Source organism: Bubalus kerabau, chromosome 1 (assembly GCF_029407905.1).
Source record: "Bubalus kerabau isolate K-KA32 ecotype Philippines breed swamp buffalo chromosome 1, PCC_UOA_SB_1v2, whole genome shotgun sequence".
In the NCBI taxonomy this organism is placed as follows: Eukaryota; Metazoa; Chordata; class Mammalia; order Artiodactyla; family Bovidae; genus Bubalus; species Bubalus kerabau.
The window spans coordinates 164,748,742-164,769,102 of NC_073624.1; the positions used below are offsets into that span (position 1 = coordinate 164,748,742).

General features: G+C 46.9%; 1 protein-coding gene across 3 annotated transcripts; it reads left to right on the forward strand.

The window, feature by feature from the left end:
• The first annotated feature begins 93 nt into the window (after window positions 1-93).
• FAM25A (family with sequence similarity 25 member A) lies at window positions 94-10,175 on the forward strand. Of its 3 annotated transcripts, none has more exons than XM_055538148.1 (4): window positions 94-730; window positions 7,099-7,480; window positions 8,855-8,917; window positions 9,984-10,175. In XM_055538148.1, the coding sequence occupies exons 2-4, from the start codon at window positions 7,408-7,410 to the stop codon at window positions 10,115-10,117; spliced, it is 270 nt and encodes an 89-aa protein (XP_055394123.1). In that variant the 5' UTR covers window positions 94-730; window positions 7,099-7,407; the 3' UTR covers window positions 10,118-10,175. The 3 variants fall into 3 exon arrangements, with proteins under 3 accessions (XP_055394123.1, XP_055394136.1, XP_055394128.1); XM_055538161.1 differs by lacking the exon at window positions 94-730 and adding an exon at window positions 4,754-4,901; XM_055538153.1 differs by lacking the exon at window positions 94-730 and adding an exon at window positions 5,870-6,035.
• Window positions 10,176-20,361: the final 10,186 nt, after the last annotated feature.

The following is a 20,361-nucleotide window of genomic DNA, read 5'->3' on the forward strand; positions in this document are numbered from 1 at the left end:
AGAGCAGAGCCTCAGCCCAGAAACTCAGCCCCTAGTCCAGAGACAGTCCTGGCATTCCAAATTCGGAGGAAACAGACTGGTTGTCCAAGAACTCATTTTCCTTTTCTCAACCGCATATCCCCACTCTCCCTTATTTTAAGTTCAAACCCCATTTAGGTACGTGCCTCTCCCCGCCCCCGATTCCAAAACCGCTTTCCCAGCTCCAGGAACCCGACTCTTCCTAGAAAGGGCATACTGGATCTCCAGATCCTCGAGGAGCTCAGCTCTGGGCGGGGGACTACAGGTTCCAACGGCCACGGCCTCGGGAACTTCTCCCAGTGAGCTGAGCCAGGAGGCTGGGAGCATCGAGGCAATCCAGAGCTGGACGCCGGCGAGGACTTCAGGCGGCAGGAACTCTCGGGGAAGACCGGGGACGCAGGGGAGTGGTTCTGGCCCTAACCACTCTAACCAGCCCTTCCGGTGTTTGTGCGACTGCCGCACCCAGCGGTGAGTCACAGGGCGGCAGCAGAAGGGCGAGGACACGCCCCGAGGACCTAGGCCCCGCCCGATTGAGTTGGTTGGCGCGGCCGCCAGGAGCTCCGCCCACGACACGCCCCCTGGGAGGGCCCTGCGGCGCACAGGGCGGTGCACGTGAGCGCGTTGCACGTGAGCCTGAAGCGCAGGCACTCGGCAGAGTGCGTGCGCGCGCTAGACCACTCCCGTTGGCACCCCTTCCGTTCCGGATGCACCGGTATCTTCTGGCCTAGGGTGGAGACCGGCGTTTTTGTCGGACAGGTCCCCAAGACGGTCTAGAGTTCGCGCAAACTTTATTCCCTCCAACCTCCCCTGCACGTGTCCACGTGTTCATGCACGCGATACCAGCTTTGGGTAAATCCTGCTGGTGGGTGACTCGTTGCCGCAGGATAAGCCCAGCCCTGGCGCCGGGCGCTGGCGGCCCTCTTCATCCGAACCCTTGCCACACCTTGGCTGGTAACGCCCCATTCCCTTTCCCCATCTCCCCGCCTTTGTACACACTGTTCCCTCCGTCCGTATGATCTTGTTCTCTTCTGGACGAGTACATACATAGCCACGCCGTTTCAACTCTGGCTACAAGATGTTGGCTACAAGGCACTTCCAGTTCAGGGGAGACTGATAGAAAAAAAGCGTCGTCTTTGCTTCGTACTTTCCTAGAGGCTTTCCGCGACCTGCCAGCAGGGGGCAGTGTCGTGTCCACCCCCGCAGCCCTCCCCTTCACACCTCGCAGCCCAGGTCTTTATGTGTGTAGCCATCTGCCCAGACCTTTCCTTTCTGCAATCCGAGATCCCTCCCAAGGAAGCAATAGGTTCTCTCCCTAATCCTTGGTATCTGTCACCCTCACCCCAGGGCCAAGCTCAGTTTCATGGTTTGTTCCTGTTTCTGACTTCCCCAAAGAAGGCCTCACCTGGTCTACAAAACAGGCCAAGACCTAAAGGGAAGGTCCTGGAAGAGATACCCGGAGTAATGTGGAGGTGCTTCCAGCATCTCCAGGAGCCCCTGCCCCCAGGAGAGATGCCAGGGTTGGGAGAGATCACGTGGGGCCACACCCAGAGGCCGGTGGGGCTGAACTGTCAGGGCCCTCAGATCCTTTTCGGTAGGCAACCTTCCCCTGCCTGACTCAGGAGAAATCCTAGTTGGCCCAACAGTCTTTCTTAATCCTGTTTTCCTTCTGAGTGTTGGCTTTAGGAATGAATGTGTGAGCCATCTCAGACCAAGAGAGGAGGAGTCGGGTCTGAGGACCAGGAGACTTCTAGGAAAGGGTTTTTCATCCTCAAAAAAAAGACAAAGCATTTCTTCCTCTTCCACTGGACATTTTTGTGACCGGAAATGATGCTTAGAACTCTGGCAGCCACTTCTAACCTCAGGAGGAAGGAGCCAGAGGAAAAGCCAACTGGCTGATTAGGGCAAAGCAGAAGTATGAAAAGAACCTATATCCTAAGTTATTTTATTGAGTCCCTAACTTAACCAGTGCACACTAGGCAAAAGGATCAGTTTTCTTATCGTTTAAGCTGCTGTGAAAGTGAAAGTGAAGTCCTGGCCGACTCTTTGCGACCCCATGGACTTAGCCTATCAGGCTCCTCTGTCCATGGGATTTTCCAGGCAAGAGTGCTGGAGTGGATTGCCATTTCCTTCTCCAGGGGATCTTCCTGACCCAGGAATCAAACCCCGATCTCCAGGATTGCAGGCAGACGCTTTTACGCTGTGAGCCACCAGGGAAGCCAGGAAGCTGCTGTGAAGTATGTTTCTATTACAAAGGAAAGCTGAAATTCTGATGTTGCCTCAATGATAGTAAGGTCCTTCATTTGCTGGCCTCACTCACCTCTTCAGCCTCCTTGCTCAATGCCCCCTCCCTCTCAATTGCAGCCATGTTGACCTTTGTTCATTTCCCTTGGCCTCGCGCTTCAGCTCACCTCAGTCTGTGTGTGTGCTGTTTTTTTTTCTACCTGGAATGCTGTCCATCCTTCCTCATAAATCACCCTTGTCTAGGTGGCTGCTGCTCTTTGGTCCATCAGATCTCAGCTTCCCAGATCGGCCCCCAACATACACAGAATGGGTCCAGCCACCGCCGGTGGTGAGGGGCTCTCCCGTGTGCTTTGCTGTGATGCTTGTCCACAGGCCGCAGCCAAGTCCCCTGTGCTGATTAGTGCGTGCCCAGTGCGTAGCGTGGGGCTCTGGCAGCATCCACGGAATGAAAGCAGGGATGATGGTCCGGTGGTTCTCCTACCAGATAACAGAATTGCCATGCTAGGCTCACTCTAGTGCCTTCTCTGCACTGCAGCCCCTGCACGTCTCTCTGCCCCTGTGCATGGGATGCTCCCTGCATGCCTCGATTCCCCCAACACTGAGCCCTGCGGGTGCGGCCAGGTTGGACTTGTCTTTGGCTCTATGTCTGGAATAAGGTGGACGTGGTGCTAGGGAGCCATGGGAGCCTGTAGGAGCCCAGGCCTGTCTCCATGAGGTTCATGAAGTTAGTGAATCCCAGATAGGCTGAGGAGAAGCAGGCTGTGGCCACTGCGCCTGCTGGGTCTTGGTCAGGTCTCCAAAGATGATTCTTGCAGTAGCAGTTCCTGGGGGGTTCCTGATTCTGCAAACCCCAGTTCCCCAAACTAGCCAAGCACAAAGTCACTAACATCACGTTTTGGACTTGAGCTCAGATGCCCATCAAATTACAGATGAGAAGGGCAGAGTTTTCTGCTTTCCACCTTCTCTCCCTTTCCCTTTTTTTTTGGTTGGTGTTAGTTGTCTCTTTTCTACTTTGTGAAAATACATAGCATTTACATTCCATTCCGCCACACCTTTGTTTTGTCTTAGATCTGTAACTAAAGATACTAGAAGCAATCTGCCATTGTCTGTTGAAATGTTTTCTATTATCTCTTGGTTGGTTGGAGTTAGTCCTCTAGAAGTTTCCTCAAGAATGACATATTTTCAGATGAACTGAGAAGACGTCTGGCCCCTTGGGTTACAGCGCTGTGTCCACGAGGGTTCATGGTGTTCTGTTTTTTGTGTGTGGCATTTTCTATTTTTAAAAAGGTTAAAAAGTTAAAAATTAAGAAAGAAGAGCTCATGTGAACCATATTCTGTGTTCTTAACTGTGTGGCTGTGTTCTTAACTGTGTGGAAATGTTAGTCTGTAGCCTTTATACTTTATCCTCAACTGGGTTTGAAATTTTCAGCTCACGCTTTCTTCCTGGAGTGTCTTCTAGATTTGGCTGCAGTGCCTTCTGCCACAGAAGCCTGAATAATTCCTATAAGTCTGATTTCTATTTCACTGGAATTCCTTCTTTTTATTTATTTATGGCTGTGCTGCGTCTTTGTTGCTGTGTTGTTCCTTGTTTCCCCATGGAGTTTTAGGAAGGGGAAATGGGGCTCTTTAGGATTTAAGCTGCTGTCATGCTGCTTCCAGACCCGGAAGTCTGGCAGGCTAAGCTGGTGTTCTCTGTTTATGGAGAATCCACATGCTCTGTGCCGTTTACTCCCTGCCCTCGCCCTGGGAACTTGCCTCTTGAACCGCATTTCCCAGGCTCCCTTACCTTTGAGACTTGTTGGGTTCGGCTGCAGGGGATATCAGTAGGAGATGGAGAAGAGAGGAGTTTATTCCTCCTGCTCCCTTCTTGCCGGGCATGGCTGGGCAGTGGCCCTGTCCCCCGCTGACAGTGGCATCTCCGGTCTGCTGGCCCTCTCTGACAACTGGAGCTCGCATCAGGGTCTACAGCCCCTCCAGGCCGAGGTCCCCCATTGCTCCAAATCCTAGCAGCCTCGCCATCTCTCATTGACTCCCTTAACTCTGCCCACACCTTTGTGAACTCTCCATTTCCTCAGCTACCCCTCTGATGTGCCCTCTGCCCATGGGCGTGTGAGAGCTAGGTTGCTAGGTGATTGACAAACCAGGTCTCCAGAAATCTCTTCTTGGCTCCCCTGTGACTGGAAGGGGTCTGTATGTATAAGATATATGGGCTCTGTATGGGTCTGACAGTTATAAAACTCTTGCTGTTCATGAAAATTGCAGTCACAGGAGAAAAAAAATTTATCATGCTTCAGATGTGAGACAGCCCTAAGTATTTAAGCATACTTAAACTTCCCCCCCACCCCCAGAATTGTTCATTGCTCAGTTGGCAAATTGCTTTTGAAAAATTGGCCCTCCTTGACTTGATGATGGAGTCATCTGGTCCTTTGCCAGACTGGGTTGTTGAGCAGATTCCATTTGAATAATTAGTTAAAGCTTGTCAAAGCTCAGTTCTCACAGCCCCAAGTGTAGGACTTGACCTTCTGACTCAGGACAAGCTGACTCGGCTGCCTGTGTTCAAGGGCTGCTCTTTGGGGACCCATCATGACAGGCTTCTTCCCAGATGGGGTGGTTCCTACCTGAATCACCCCAACCTCATCCAGGTAGGAGTAGTCCAAGCCCAACCCCTTAGACCAGAATCCTTCTTAGGAGGGTGTGAGACTGTCCTAGGTTCTTTGGACTGGAAAGGAGTCCACCGTCAGGGAGCCCGGATGGGCCGGGCTGAGCTGAGAGGCCAGGGAGCTGGTCAGAGCTACAGTGGGAAGGCTGGGGGGACTAGAAGTGGGCCAGAGCACCAAGGGCTGGGCCCCAAATCCAGTCTCGGGCAGCTTGACCTCTCCAGGTCTTCTCTCTCCCTGTTGCATTTGGGATCTGTACCTGAACCCAGCCTTGTCAGGAGATCTGGGGCCATGATATGTTGTCACTGGAGTCTGGGTGCTCACACCAGGGCCGTGCATTAAGGAGGAGAGGGTCCCATGGGCCGGGGGATGTAGTGAAGGGAACAGCAGTCTGACGGGGGAGGAAAAGTGTAGCCGAGGGCTCCTAGCTGGGACTGGGGCCAGAGTCCTGCTGAGTGGCTGAGCCCTAATGGGCCTGTTGAGCTGGTGAGCTCCCAAGGAGAGGGCCACAGTGACAAGTCCCCAAGGGTGGTACTGGCGGGGTGGGGTCACGGGGTCTGGAAGCCATCCCAGAGCTGGTGGCTGACACTGCCGTCCTGTCAAGGGGTCCAGCAGAAAGGACCCATGTAGGGGTGGAGGACACACACAACCTCAGAGGGAACAGGCAGGGGGTTTTGATGGGCCCAGGGAGCGTCCTGCGGGGCTCTCAGGCCAGTTCCCACCAGCCATGTCCCAGGAGCGCCCCCACCCTTGGCAGCGTTGTCCAAAACCATGAGCAGAACTCTCTGGGATTTGGATGTAACAGGGAGGCCAGAGTCATCTAGACCTGCTTAAACTCCAGGGCCCCTCACTTTCTGAGTCTACAGGGTCAAACGTATATATGTGTGTGTGTGTGTGTGTGTGTGTGTAGCAATATTCTTTTTCTTAAAGGGACTCTCCAAGTTGTTTAAGACCTGATCAGCTCCTGCTTGTGGCATGTGTGGGGCTATGGCCTTGTGACCCAGAGTTCCTGCTGGCTATACCATCCACTGCCCACCCTAGGGCGGCTGGCCACTGCCCAGGGCCTCCCAGCACCACTCAGGAATGTGGGAGGGCCTCGACTCCTTAAGCCTGTGTCAGGTAAACACTAATTAGACCCTGCCACTCCCTCCTGGACTCCTCTGAGGGGTAAGGGAGCCTGTATGGGGGCAGCAGCCTCAAATTCCTGCCCCAGGCCTGGACTTGATGAGCAAGTCCTTGAAGGGCCTTTGCTCCAGGACTCCTAGCCCTCTCACTCCGAGGCAGCCTTATACCCCTGCCACTCTTTGTTCCACCCATTGGTTGGTCAGGGCTCACTGCCAAGCATCCCTAGCACATCACTGATAAGAGGGTGGAAATGGAAGTTTACCAAGAGTTTGCATGCCTGGCCCCACCAACTATCAGTGACAAGGCCAGGAAGGCATGGATGCCCCCATTTTATAGATGAAGAAACTGAGGCTCAGCTGGGCTAATGACTAAGGGAAGCAGCATGTGATACGTGGCTTGAGGCATCTCTCTCCATCCTGAGTAACTCGGAAGGCAGTCTGGCTCCCTAAGCATGTGATGCTTCAGGGACTGGTAGAGCTTCTTTCTGGGAACTCTTGCTAGAGCCAGAAGTACATCCCCAGATGGTGGCAGGGTCCTCCATTTACTCCCCTAGGACCTCTTGGGTGGGCACTTCTGACTTCACAGGGCTTCCCCAAGAGGCCAGGCCCCAAAGTGCAAGGAGGACTGGGTTCCCTTACCTGCAGGCTGCCTCAGTGCTGGGCCATCCAGGCGCTCCCGTGAGTGAGAACCAGGTAACTGCAAGTCAGGGATGACTAGACTTCTGTCAGCGTTGCAACCTTCTCTGCCTTGGGCCAGGCATGGCCCTCATTTTCCCTACTCCCCCAAACTGTCCAGTGGAAGCTGCAAGGCCACTCTGCTGAGCTGAGTTGTTGGGAATAGGAAGGGCAGCAGCCTCCACTCCATTTGTATTCCTGGCCTGGAGGCTGCCCAGGACCCAAGGCTTACAAAATGCTACACCCCTGACTAGGCCACCCTAGGGATAGTAGGCAGCAGGCTGGAAGTTCTCGGCCTTGTCTGGATACACAACTGTGCCCAGACTGCCATGAGTCCAGGGCACTGGCAGGGCTGAGGTCCCCAAATGCCTCTCACCCCACAGGACACTAAGGCCTCTTGCCTCGGGAGAGGGGTATGTCCCAGAACCGAGCTCTGTCCGGCCTCATGCTCCCGGTCCCTGCCCCTCGTCGGGTCTCAGGTATGGGGTATGGGGGTCTCATGCTGCCAGAGGAGCACTTCCCCAGCCACAGCAGTGGGGTGGCCCCACCCAGCTTCTTCCTCCTGATCCTGTGCTGACTCACCACCAGCGTGAGTGTTCGTGTCCCGGCGCCCGGCTGGGCATCAGAGGCATCTATAAAAGCAGATTGGTCCAGGCCCAGCATCCTGCTCCATTACTACCTGTTGCCACACAATGCTGGGAGGCCTGGGGAAGCTAGCTGCCGAGGGCCTGGCCCACCGCACAGAGAAGGCCACAGAGGAAGCTGGTAAGGACCCTGGGGCTCCTTTCCCCTTGCACTGTTCCTTCCCACTGGGGGGCTCAGGACAGACTTGACTGGGCCAGTGAAAAGCTGACCCCAGCAGGATGGGGGCAGGCTTTGGCCCCACAGGGAACCAAGGATGATCAGCTCCATCGGGATGGAGGTAGGGGACTGTAGAAGCTAAACCAGTTGGAGCCATGAGACATCTGCTGCCCCAGCAACCCTCCTGGTCAGACCTGTTTTGCCCCCCACCCCCCAGGCTTGACATTCCTGGGGTCTGTGGCTGTGGGACGGAGGCAGCAGCTCAGAGGAGGAGGCAGGAGGGGAGCCAAGGTGCTGGGTGAGCAGCTGGTGATTTGACTCCTTGCCTCTGGAAACCAGCAGCATGTGGGAGGCTTTCATGTTAAAAGAGCTTATTCTAAGTATCCTATAGATGCTACAGGAAAAGGAAGATGGATTTTAATTTTTTACCATAACTTTAAAGCTTCAAAGATTTCTTGCTTAAGAATCACCAAGTCTGATTGTGTTCAAAGTCAGCCCCTAGAGTTTACACAAAGGACATTTTCAGTTTGTTCAAAGTCCCCAGAAACTCTTTTTTGTACATCGGCCCTTGGATACAGGGAAGCTGATCCAATTCTACCCGTTTGACATTTTGTGAAAAACAGCTTGTGCCCAAGTTTGCTGTTCTCTTTCTAAACGGCTGCAATTTTTAAAATGAACGGCTGTTTCATTTTAGCTTTGCAACCGCTGTTGACCATCCACTTTCATCCTGACCAGCTCTCTGAACGCTGTGTTATTCCCAGGACAAGGGAACCCAAGCAGTGGAGTTAATTCTATGAGTTAGAATCTGAAATAGTTCTTCTGACCCAACATTTTTCAGTTCTAGCACGTTACCACCCTAGGAGGGCAGAGAGTGTTGTCTTATTGGAGGAATTGCTTTGGGGGACTTGGTGTTGCCGTGGGCGGGCAGGGAGTGGTGGTGGTGGTGGTGAAGCTTTGACATTCAGCCTCCTGCTGCGGCCTCCATTCAGCCACAGACAGAAGAGCAGCTCACCTGGGAGGTGTGGTGACCTGGGAAATAGGCCCAGCCTTGGTTCCAGGTCCCCAGCCGACAGGAAGGCCTGCTAGTCAGCATTCCAGGCTTTGCTGGGCGAGGGACACGGAGAGCCCTGTGCCCTACCAGCTTGGCTGCTAGCAGCCAGGTCCCAGTCCAGTCTCTGAAGGAAGCCAGCTGGGGGGTTCTTGGTGAGCAGCTTGTCCTGTCCTGGCGGGAGTAGCATCCCTGAGGCCCTTTCGGGATACCCAGGGCTGTCTGAGCCCTGCCATGAGGACAGGCAGCTTACACTGTGCTCTCACTCTGGGCTTGTCTCATCTTTGCAGTTCACGTTGTGGAGGGAGTGGTGAAGGAGGTGATAGATCATGCCAAGGAGGCTGGAGAGAAAGGTAAGGCCAAGTTCGAGGTGGGAAGGAGGGAAGCTGGGTGCTGGCAGCAACCTGTTCCTTGCCTAATCAGGCCAAACCCTGAGCCCGAGGTTGCTTCCTTTCAGTTGGGGTACAATTATCTGCGCTCTGAGATCTCACACTGTACTCGCTACAGCAGGAGCCATCTAGATAGTCCTCTCTGTGGAATGTTAATAGGATGGTGTCACCAAAGATTAGGTGGCAGTGTGCTGGGACGAAACATTGGAGACATGAATTATATATTTGTACAAATACGTATTTATTTAAATGTTTACATGTTTGTTTATATGTTTCTGTATCACAATGTACAAAGCTTGTGTATGTCTCGCTCCTTATAACAAAATAGTTTGCAGATGGATTAGGACTTAAATATAAATACATGAAATTATTAAATTCATAGCAAAGAACATAGATTTTGGCATAATCTCAGAGAATGGAGGATCTTTTTAATGATGACAGAGATCCAAAGGCCATAAAGGAAATATTAGGTAAATTGGACAGTGCGTGCTCAGTCACTTCAGTTGTGTCCGACTTTCTGTGACCCCATGGACCATGGCCCACCAGGCTCCTCTGTCCATGGGATTCTCCAGGCAAGAATACTGGAGTGGGTTGCCATTTCCTTCTCCTAAATTGGACAGTATAAAACTTAAAAAATTTCCATAGTGAAAAGAAAATACCATAAGCCAAATCAAAAGAAAAACCACAAAGGGAACAAAAATATTTGTAGTAGAAATGATAACCCAAGATAAAAATGGCCAAAAGGTATAAACAGGCAGCTCACAGAAAAATGAAGCCTGAGTAGTCAGTACACCCACTAGCAGGTGCCCCATCTCACGAATAGTTGGAGAAATGCAGGCTGTTTGGAGAAATAAAAGCAAGTATGAATGCCTTCATCCAGGAGCTGCGCTCTGCTCTGTCCCACGCCTGCAGGGCGCAACCCAGTGAGACTGCCACATTCCACAGGACACTCCACGTGACACCAGCATGGCGAGTGACTTGAATTGTTTTCTTTGCTCACCTGGACATTCTCCTTCTTCCTCCCCAACAGCCATTGCTGATGCTTTAAAGAAGGCCCACGAGTCGGGGGGCAAAGTGGTGAAGGAAGTCACTGAGACAGTGACCAACACAGTCACGAATGCTGTCGCGCATGCAGCAGAAGGCCTGGGCAGACTGGGACAGTGAGCTTGCCTGCCAGCAGCAGGCTCTTCCTGAACCGCAATAAAAGCTGTGGTTAACTGTGTGCGCTGAGCCCTGGATTTGTTCCTGTTTGGATGGAAGCACTGCCTCTGTCCCCAGTGTCCCCTCTGCAGGGACAAGGGGCCAGCACCCTGGCTCCCGCTGGGGGTCACATAGTTCCCTGAGCTTAATCACATGTGCTGCTCTCACTTTATGATTTCTCACGTCAATGAGGAGCTCTTGAGGACTGTTAGTGTTTGTGCTACGTCTCTTAAAAGACTATTTCCCCAGAAACTATACAAAGCTTTCAAACACCTCAGTGCTTCAGGGACACCCCAAGAAAGGACCACAGTTCAGCTTATGTGTTCTTTGGGTTTTCTTTGAAATGTTCTTGCAGGAGTCAGGGAAGATAACAGGCCAACTTGAGCTGGGCAGGATCAGGCAGATTGAGCTGCTTCAGATTCTCAAAGAGGCTTTAGAGAACTGTTTCTTCTGAACAGTCACAGAATCATGACTGTCATGGAGAAACTGAATCCACCCCCTGTTGGAGCCTCTGTCAAGTCTGCTTAGAGACGTGGTTTAGGCTTAAATTGTCTGTAGTAGGCAAGAAAGCCTGGCCTTCCCTCCTTCCTGCCATGAATGAATCAGACCATAAAAGGTTATTTTGTGGAACGAGTTAGTTGCTCACCATATTTCTGATGCTCTTTCAGAATTGGCTTCACAAGTTTCTGAATGGCCCAGGAATATCCAGTGTCCTATCTTGATACATTTGATACTGTCCAGCTGGGTCTGGACCTTATATCTTGGTTTGGTTTCTGATGACTTTTGAATTCTCCGAATCCAAACCCAAGCTCAAAAGGATGTGACTTGTGAGTGTTAGTGTCAATCAGAACAGGCTCTTTGGACAGCAGTTCCTCTTAGCAGCGTTTATTTTATTCTTCAGGTACACAGACAGAGGCCCAAAGGGTGAGGATACATCCTGACATATTTGTGATAACACGAGATTGGAAACACCCTAAAATGATAATCAGAAGTCACTTGGTTGGCAAGCTTAATTGTGCTTGTTAGGTTTGACACACACTATCGAATTGACATTTATTACTTCTAGTGTATTTATAATGCCTTAGCATGAAAAATGGGACTTTTGCTTAGATGGCCATCTAAGGGCTGGATAACAATTACTGCATTTCTATGAAATGGAATACTCTGTGGCTGTTAAGGGACTTCCCTGGTATCTCAGCTGGTAAAGAATCCACCTGTAACTCAGGAGACCCTGGTTCAATTCCTGGCTTGGGGAGATCTGCTGGAGAAGGGATAGGCTATCCACTGCAGTATTCTTGGGCTTCCCTGGTGGCTGTTAAGAATGAGAAAAATGTACATATATCATTAGGGAACATGTACAACTAAGTTAGTAATATGTGAAACATGTATGTAGAACTAGTTCATTTTTTTCAAAGCAAACAAGAAAACGGTAGAATATATGTATGTATATATCAAATGTTAACCATGTCTGTATGTATATAAAATATTAACCATGTTCAACTCTGTGTTTCTTTGGAAATATGAGGAATCCTCAGTTTTTCTATTATATAAATATAAATGATGCTTGAATTTAAGAGAAAACCAATACAGATATATTTTGAAATGTGGTTATGGAGGCCACATTCTAGCTTATTGAATATTGCTTCCTAATTAAGTGCTACTTAAAGTTTGCTGGTTTCATATTTGAAAACCAGTGTAATAGGAAAGTACCTTTGTACTCTATTACAAGTTGATCACTAAAAGGATATTTCCTGTGAGCTTAAATTATAGGTAAGGGCCCATCTCTGGAAAACCTGCCTCCCAGGTAAGGAGCATTAAGCTAAAATACCTTTATTTAGCTCTCAGGAAACATGCTGACCAGGCACACCTGTGAATGTCTACAGGGAGGAAGAAATTAACACATCTCTCCCGGAGGCTGATGGGAACCAGGAAGTGTTTGACTTTGCTCCTTCCCCTTTTAGTGTAAAAGAACCCAACCTCAGGCAGACTGGTTCTTTGGAATGTGAGGCCATCTTCTTATGTGTTGGCTTTCTGAATAAAGTTGTTAATCCTTGCCCCAACAACTCATTTCTCCACTTATCGGCCTATAGTGTGGTGAGCAGCATGAGTTGCACCAAAATTTGTTAGAGTTCAAGATTTGCTACTCATGGCTACCCAGCCCTTGTTGGGGAGTTTTCTGGTAAGGCCCTCGCAACTGCCGGGCCACTTAACCTGAGGATCTTGCCTTCAAAATTCCCTGAAGCAGGACCGGCTTCCCCAGAACTTGACAATTGGAGCAACTAATCGACATTTAGGAGTTGACAAGCTCCATCCACACAGTAGGGTAGGTTGCTCTGGTGTGTTCAGCTGGAAACTTTCCTCTTCATTTGGGGCTTTTCCTTGGGAATAAGCCAACTTGTTTTATATTTGAGTGGGGTGGCCTGCTGGAAAGCGTAGAGTTGTTGGGCTTTTACTAGACACGTGAACCAGTTCCTTTGCTCCTTTGGATGCTAGCATTGTGTGTGAGATTTGTGTTTTGTTTGTCTTGAGTTTCCGTCTTTAAAAAAGGGGAGTATTTCACACATGGTAATATGGATGTTTCGATGTGCAAGTTCGATGCATGAATCAGGGCACACAAAGCTGGTGCTCCGGGACAACCCAGAGGGATGAGGTGGGTAGGGAGGTGGGGGGGTCAGGACGGGAACACATGTACACCCGTGGCTGACACATGTTGAAGTATGGCAAAAACCACCACAATATTGTAAAGTAATTAGCCTCCAATTAAAGTAAATAGATTGATTTTAAAAATAAATAAATACAAAAACATGTAATTGCAAGATTGAAAGAAAAAAAAAATTGGGGACTGTTTGCATTAACCCTAAAGAAAGTTCTCTGAAGCTCATTTTGGATAAGTCATCTGATTACAGCTCTGAACTGCTGGATGAGAGGAGGATGATATTTTATTGTACTGATAACAGTGTGTGAGCACAGTACCTGTTAGGATCCCTGCAAGGGATTTAGGCGGGGTTATTGTGGGACCCTGTGTACCACGTACTGCTATCCTTGCTGTGTTAAGTACTTCATTTATGGTCTCCTATGTTGTTGGCGTATGTAACATCCCCAAAACCAAACTTGAGGGTTTGTTTAGGATTTTCTGTTTGTCCTTTGGGTTTGTCCTTTCATTTTCTTTGGTACTGTCTCTCTATTTACAGCCAAATCAGTTTTGTGATATTTGAAACTCTTAATGATGTCAAATGGAGGAAAGAAACAGAAAAAAACAAAAAAACACCTTGTCTCCTCTTGTCTAAAAGTGGGACATTCTCAGGAAGAAAAGGTTCCACTTCAGTCCTAAAATCACCAAAAGTTACAAATAAAAGTAAAATAAATATCGTAAAAAGTGTTTAGCCTTCTAGACCATGATCTTGATTTGCCCCATTTGCCAAAACCCAACCTTTTTTGTAACTGATAGGTTTTACGTTGTTGTACCTGATTCAGCGCTGAAATTTTGGAGTGGGAACTGTGAGGTCCTTGTGTGTGTGTGTGTGTATGTTATAGATGGTAGAAATGCCAGCATTACTTAGTAAAAGAGCTCTATTGAATTCAGTTCAGTTCAGTCGCTTAGTCGTGTCCAACTCTTTGCGACCCCATGAATTGCAGCACGCCAGGCCTCCCTGTCCATCACCAACTCCCGGAGTCCACTCAAATCCATGTCCATTGAGTCGGTGATGCCATCCAACCATCTCATCCTCTGTCGTCCCCTTCTCCTCCTGCCCTCAATCTTTCCCAGCATCAGGGTTTTTTCAAATGAGTCAGCTCTTCGCATCAGGTGGCCAAGTATTGGAGTTTCAGCTTCAACATCAGTCCTTCCAGTGAACACCCAGGAATGATCTCCTTTAGGATGGACTGGTTGGATCTCCTTGCAGTCCAAGGGGCTCTCAAGAGTCTTCTCCAACACCACAGTTCAAAAGCATCAATTCTTCAGCACTCAGCTTTCTTTATAGTCCAACTCTCACATCCATACATGACCACTGGAAAAACCATAGCCGTGACTAGATGGACCTTTGTTGACAAATTAACGTCTCTGCTTTTCAATATGCTATCTAGGTTGGTCATAACTTTCCTTCCAAGCAGTAAGTGTCTTTTAATTGCATGGCTGCAGTCACCATCTGCAGTGATTTTGGAGCCCAGAAAAATAAAGTCAGTCACTGTTTCCACTGTTTCCCTATCTACTTGCCATGAAGTGATGGGACCGGATGCCATGATTTTAGTTTTCTGAATGTTGAGCTTTAAGGCAACTTTTGCACTCTCCTCTTTCACTTTCATCAAGGGGCTCTTTAGTTCTTCTTCACTTTCTGCCATAAGGGTGGTGTCAGCTCCATATCTGAGGTTATTGATATTTCTCCCTGCAATCTTGATTCCAACTTGTGCTTCTTCCAGCCCAGCGTTTCTCATGATGTACTCTGCATATAAGTTAAATAAGCAGGGTGACAATATACAGTCTTGACATACTCCTTTCCCAACTTGGAACCAGTCTGTTGTTCCATGTCCAGTTCTAACTGTTGCTTCCTGACCTGCATACAGGTTTCTCAAGAGGCAGATCAAGTGGTCTGATGTTCCCATCTCTTCAAGAATTTTCCACAGTTTATTGTGATCCACACAGTCAAAGGCTTTGGCATAGTCAATAAAGCAGAAATGGATGTTTTTCTGGAACTCTCTTGCTTTTTTGATGATCCAGCGGATGTTGGCAGTTTCATCTCTGGTTCCTCTGCCTTTTCTAAAACCAGCTTGAACATCTGGAAATTCATGATTCATGTATTGCTGAAGCCTGGCTTGGAGAATTTTGAGCATTACTTTACTAGCATGTGAGATGAGTGCAATTGTGCGGTAGTTTGAGCGTTCTTTGGCATTGCCTTTCTTAGGGATTGGAATGAAAACTGACCTTTTCCAGTCCTGTGGCCACTGCTGAGTTTTCCAAATTTGCTGGCATATTGAGTGCAGCACTTTCACAGCATCATCTTTCAGGATTTGAAATAGCTCAACTGGAATTCCATCACCTCCATTAGCTTTGTTCGTAGTGATGCTTCCTAAGGCCCACTTGACTTCACATTCCAGGATGTCTGGCTCTAGATCCGTGATCACACCATCGTGATTATCTGGGTCGTGAAGATCTTTTTTGTACAGTTCTTCTGTGTATTCTTGCCACCTCTTCTTAATATCTTCTGCTTCTGTTAGGTCCATACCATTTCTGTCCTTTATCGAGCCCATCTTTGCATGAAATGTTCCCTTGGTATCTCTAATTTTCTTGAAGAGATCTCTAGTCTTTCCTGTTCTATTGTTTTCCTCTATTTCTTTACATTGATCTCTGAGGAAGGCTTTCTTGTCTCTCCTTGCTATTCTGTGGAACTCTCCATTCAGATAGTATATCTTTCCTTTTCTCCTTTGCTTTTCACTTCTCTTCTTTTCACAGCTATTTGTAAGGCCTCCTCAGACAGCCATTTTGCTTTTTTGCATTTCTTTTTCTTGGGGATGGTCTTCATTCCTGTCTCCTGTACAATATCATGAACCTCCATCCATAGTTTATCAGGCACTCTTGTCTATCAGATCTAGGCCCTTAAATCTATTTCTCACTTCCACTGTATAATCATAAGGGATTGGATTTAGGTCATACCTGAATGGTCTAGTGGTTTTCCCTACTTTCTTCAATTTAAGTCTGAATTTGGCAATAAGGAGTTCATGACCTGAGCCACAGTCAGCTCCCAGTCTTGTTTTTGCTGACTTTGGAGCTTCTCCATCTTTGGCTGCAAAGAATATAATCAATCTGATTTCGGTGTTGACCATCTGGTGATGTCCATGTGTAGAGTCTTCTCTTGTGTTGTTGGAAGAGGGTGTTTGCTATGACCAGTGCGTTTTCTTGGCAAAACTCCATTAGCCTTTGCCCTGCTTCATTCTGTACTCCAGGGCCAAGTTTGCCCATTACTCCAGGTGTTTCTTGACTTCCTAGTTTTATATTCCTGTCCCCTATAATGAAAAGGATGTCTTTTTTGGGTGTTAGTTCTAGAAGGTCTTGTAGGTCTTCATAGAACCTTTCAGCATCTTCAGCGTTACTGGTCGGGGCATAGACTTGGATTACCATGATATTGAATGCTTTGCCTTGAAAACGAACAGAGATCATTCTGTCGTTTTTGAGATTGCATCCAAGTACTGCATTTCGGACTGTTTTGTTGACCATGATGGCTACTCGAGGGATTCTTGCCCACAGTAGTGTAGATATAATGGTCATCTGAGTTAAATTCACCCATTCTAGTCCATCTTAGTTTGCTGATTCCTAGAATGTCGATGTTCACTCTTGCCATCTCCTGTTTGACCACTTCCAATTTGCCTTTATTCATGGACCTAACATTCCAGGTTCCTATGCAATATTGCTCTTTACAGCATCAAACCTTGCTTCTATCATCAGTCCCACCCACAACTGGGTGTTGTTTTAGTTATTTCTCCACTGATCTCTATTAGCATATTGGGCACCTACTGACCTGGGGAGTTCATCTGTTGAATTAGCTTAAAGGAAATTAAGCACTTATATAAATACTCAAATATTAAAGACTCTAGCTAGAATGCATTTTGTGGTCATGTGATCTAGGAAATATTCAGTGTTGAATTAATATCTGGTATGAAAGTTTGTGTAAGCTTGTTGGTTTGATTTATATGGATTTGTGCTTAGAGTCGTCAATATGAAGTATATTACTTTTATTGTAGCTAAGTTTATTAGAAATCAAAGAAGACCTGTTCTTGCTACAAAGTTTGTCAGCAAGAAAAATAACAAATGGCAAAGCTTTTAAGTAAATAAAATAGAGGTATATGAAGTAAACGTTTTAGGCAAATTCTATAGGAATAATTGGGCTTCCCAAGTGGCGCTAGTGGTAAAGAACCTGCCTGCCAGTGTAGGAGACATAAGAGACGTGGGTTCAGTCTCTGGGTTGCGAAGATCCTCTGGAGGAGGGCATGGCAACCCACTCCAGTATTCTTGCCTGGAGAATCCCATGGAAGAGGAGCCAGGTAAGCTACAGTCCATGGGGTCACAAAGAGTCGGACATGACTGAGGCGCCTTAGCACGCGCAGCACAGGATGTAGGAATAATTATATTTGGGGAATGTCTATCTGAAATAGTCTCTCTAGATTTTTGTAACTTGAAACTAAGTTAAATGAAGAGAATTATTGAGTATCTGCTACTGCTAAGTTGTTTCAGTTGTGTCTGACTCTGTGCGGCGCCATAGACGGCAGCCTACCAGGCTCCCCCGTCCCTGGGATTGTCCAGGCAAGAACACTGGAGTGGGTTGCCATTTCCTTCAGATAGGATAAAATATTAGAACATTAATTGCTGCTGCTGCTAAATCACTTCAGTCGTGTCCGACTCTGTGTGACCCCATAGACGGCAGCCCACCAGGCTCCCCCGTCCCTGGGATTCTCCAGGCAAGAACACTGGAGTGGGTTGCCATGTCCTTCTCCAATGCATGAAAGTGAAAAGTGAAAGTGAAGTCACTCAGTCATGCCTGACCGTCAGCGACCCCATGGACTGCAGCCCTCCAGGCTCCTCCCTCCATGGGATTTTCCAGGCAAGAGTACTGGAGTGGGGGGCCATTGCCTTCTCTGCAAGGCATGTCTAAATTTACCAACTTTTGCCTTCTTAGAAGAGGAAGATAAAGCATAAGTGTGTCAATCAGGAAATGCTGATTTGACAGTTTTAAAATTACTTCTTGGGTTTTCACTGGAGATTAAGGTTTTAAGGTTAAGAATTGTAAGGAGAGTATTTCAGTATGCAAGATGTAGGGTGTGTGTCTTTAGCAAAGAAGGTATGAGACATGAAAATGTATTTTGTTAAAGGGAAAAATGATTTTGTTCTATAGCTTGTTCTGAATGGAAAAGTGAGGGACAGATTAATATGCATATAGAAAATTGTGTAAGGTTTTTGGAGGCAGAACACTGAAAGTTTTTTTGTGTGTGATCGGAATTAGCTAAGATAGAATTTAAGAAAGCAGAGTTTAGAGGTACAGTGGTACAAAACCTGAATTTGGTTCTCTAAGAGGACAAAGTTTTCTTAAAATATTAAAATGCTTTTGGTAATTGTTTCTTTAAGTGATCTGTATTTGCTACTGAGATCTTTTCTTTTTTTTTGAGATCTTTTATCACTGGTTAAAATTTTGATACTTTTGATAAACTTCCCAAATATCAAATTCTAAATGAAGGAAGTTCATTTGAAGCTAGTTAACTTTGAGGTTTTCGTGAGGGTTGTAACATCTCAAATTATTTGTTTTCTTTCCATCTCAGAGGAATATTAAACTAATTAGGCTGGTTTGGTATGTTAAATTACATGGGAAGCATTGTCAAATAAGGGGTGATAAAAATCCTTGCAGTGTATCATTTGTAAATGATGTCCACAGCAGTACTTTGAACAATTTTTTTCTCAGAACCCTTTAATAAATAAGCATGGTAATGCTGGGAAAAAAAAAACACACATTTACATCATGTGTAAAGATGATTAACATACATATTCTAGAAACTATATGGAGCTCCTAAAATTCTGGTGCGTGCATGAGTGTGTACTAAGCCGCTTCAGTTGTGTCTGATTCTTTGTGACACCGTGAACTGTAGCCCGATGCTTTACTGTCTGAGCCACCAGGGAAGCCTAATCTCATAGGGAACCTAAGTGCAAATGATCAGCCCATTGGGTTTCTCAGGGTTATTTAATTGGAGAGATTGCAACCTTCCTTCATAGGGAGGATTGTCTACACCCAAAGCCCACTTGGCAGTACTCTGAGCTGAACCAAACTGGCACCCCAATGAAGCAAGAATGCCTTATTAGAAAATGAATGTATCTTGGCAAAACTTTATAAAGGAGAACCAAAGCAAAAAGAGTTTCAAAAAATTCATCAAAACAAATGAAGACCTCTCTGAATTTTTAGAAAGGACTTGTCAGGTTTATAGATATCACACTAATGCAGATCCCAAGGCCCCCCAAAACATTAGAATGGCAAATTTGATGTTTTTGTAGGAGTAGGGGCAAAGTACCTCAGATATTGTGAGAAAGTTGCAAAGATTAGATATTTGGAATGAAGCCTTTTTAATCGGTAGATGTTGCTTTTAAAGTGTTCAACAAGGAACAACAGAAGAAAGAAGACGCAAAACAAAACCACTGTTTTGGTCAGTAAGTCACCACTGGGGCCCTATAGGCGGCTCTATATTAAAACGCAGGAAAAACAATAAAAGAAGAGAGCCTCTCATTGGTAGAAAGAAAGAAACACTGGTTAATGAGAAGGCTTAGGGGCTCCCTTGGACTTGAGGCAGTATGAGGTGGTAAATCACAGTTTAAGCAAATTTTTTTTTTTTTAATCAGTTTAGAAGGAAAAACTGGGGGCTAAAATGTCCTTTCGGGGCTTTGAAGATTCCCAACATACTGCTGGGAATGTAGGCCATGCACATGTGTGAGGCCATAGTTCAGTAAAGACCTGAGAAGGCCTGAGGTTCAGTTCTCATCTTTAACCCTGAGGATTTGTGCAGGCAGGACGTGAGAACCAAGGCCAACATGTAAATTGCCTGGCTTAGTGTTGAAGGTGAGGCCCAGCATGCACAGAGTCTTGGCAAAGATAGGAGACCTACTGATTCTAGGTCCTTGAAGAAATCTCTGTCTAGTCATTAGCTGACCACTAAGCTAACTGAGGAGAAATTTCAGGGGCTACATGCAACAAAGAAAACTGACTGTTAGAATTAGTTCAGAAAGGTCACTAAACACTCAACAACAGCAGGTCTTGGGGGAGGAGTGTGAAATCTGATTTTCAGAGTTCCCACTTTATATTATTTAACATGTCTAGTTTTCAGCAAAAACAAAACAAAGACATGCAAGGAAAGAAATTATGATCGACTTAAAGTGTGTGTGGGGGATGGAAACTGTGCCTAAAGATGCCCAGAAAATGGACTTACTAGACAAAGACTTCAACTATTTTAAACATGTTTGAAGAGCTAAAAGAAATCAGATCTAAAGAACTAAAGGAAGGTATGAGATCAATATCAACTAGAGAATACAAATAGAAATTATAAAAAAGGAATGAAATTAAATAAAAAATGAGAATTTATTACCAAATTCAAGGCCATGAAGGTTTATCAATATTGGTTTCTTCTTATAGCTTTACAGTTTTCTCTCTTATACTTAGGTCTTTGATCCATTTTGAGTTAATTTT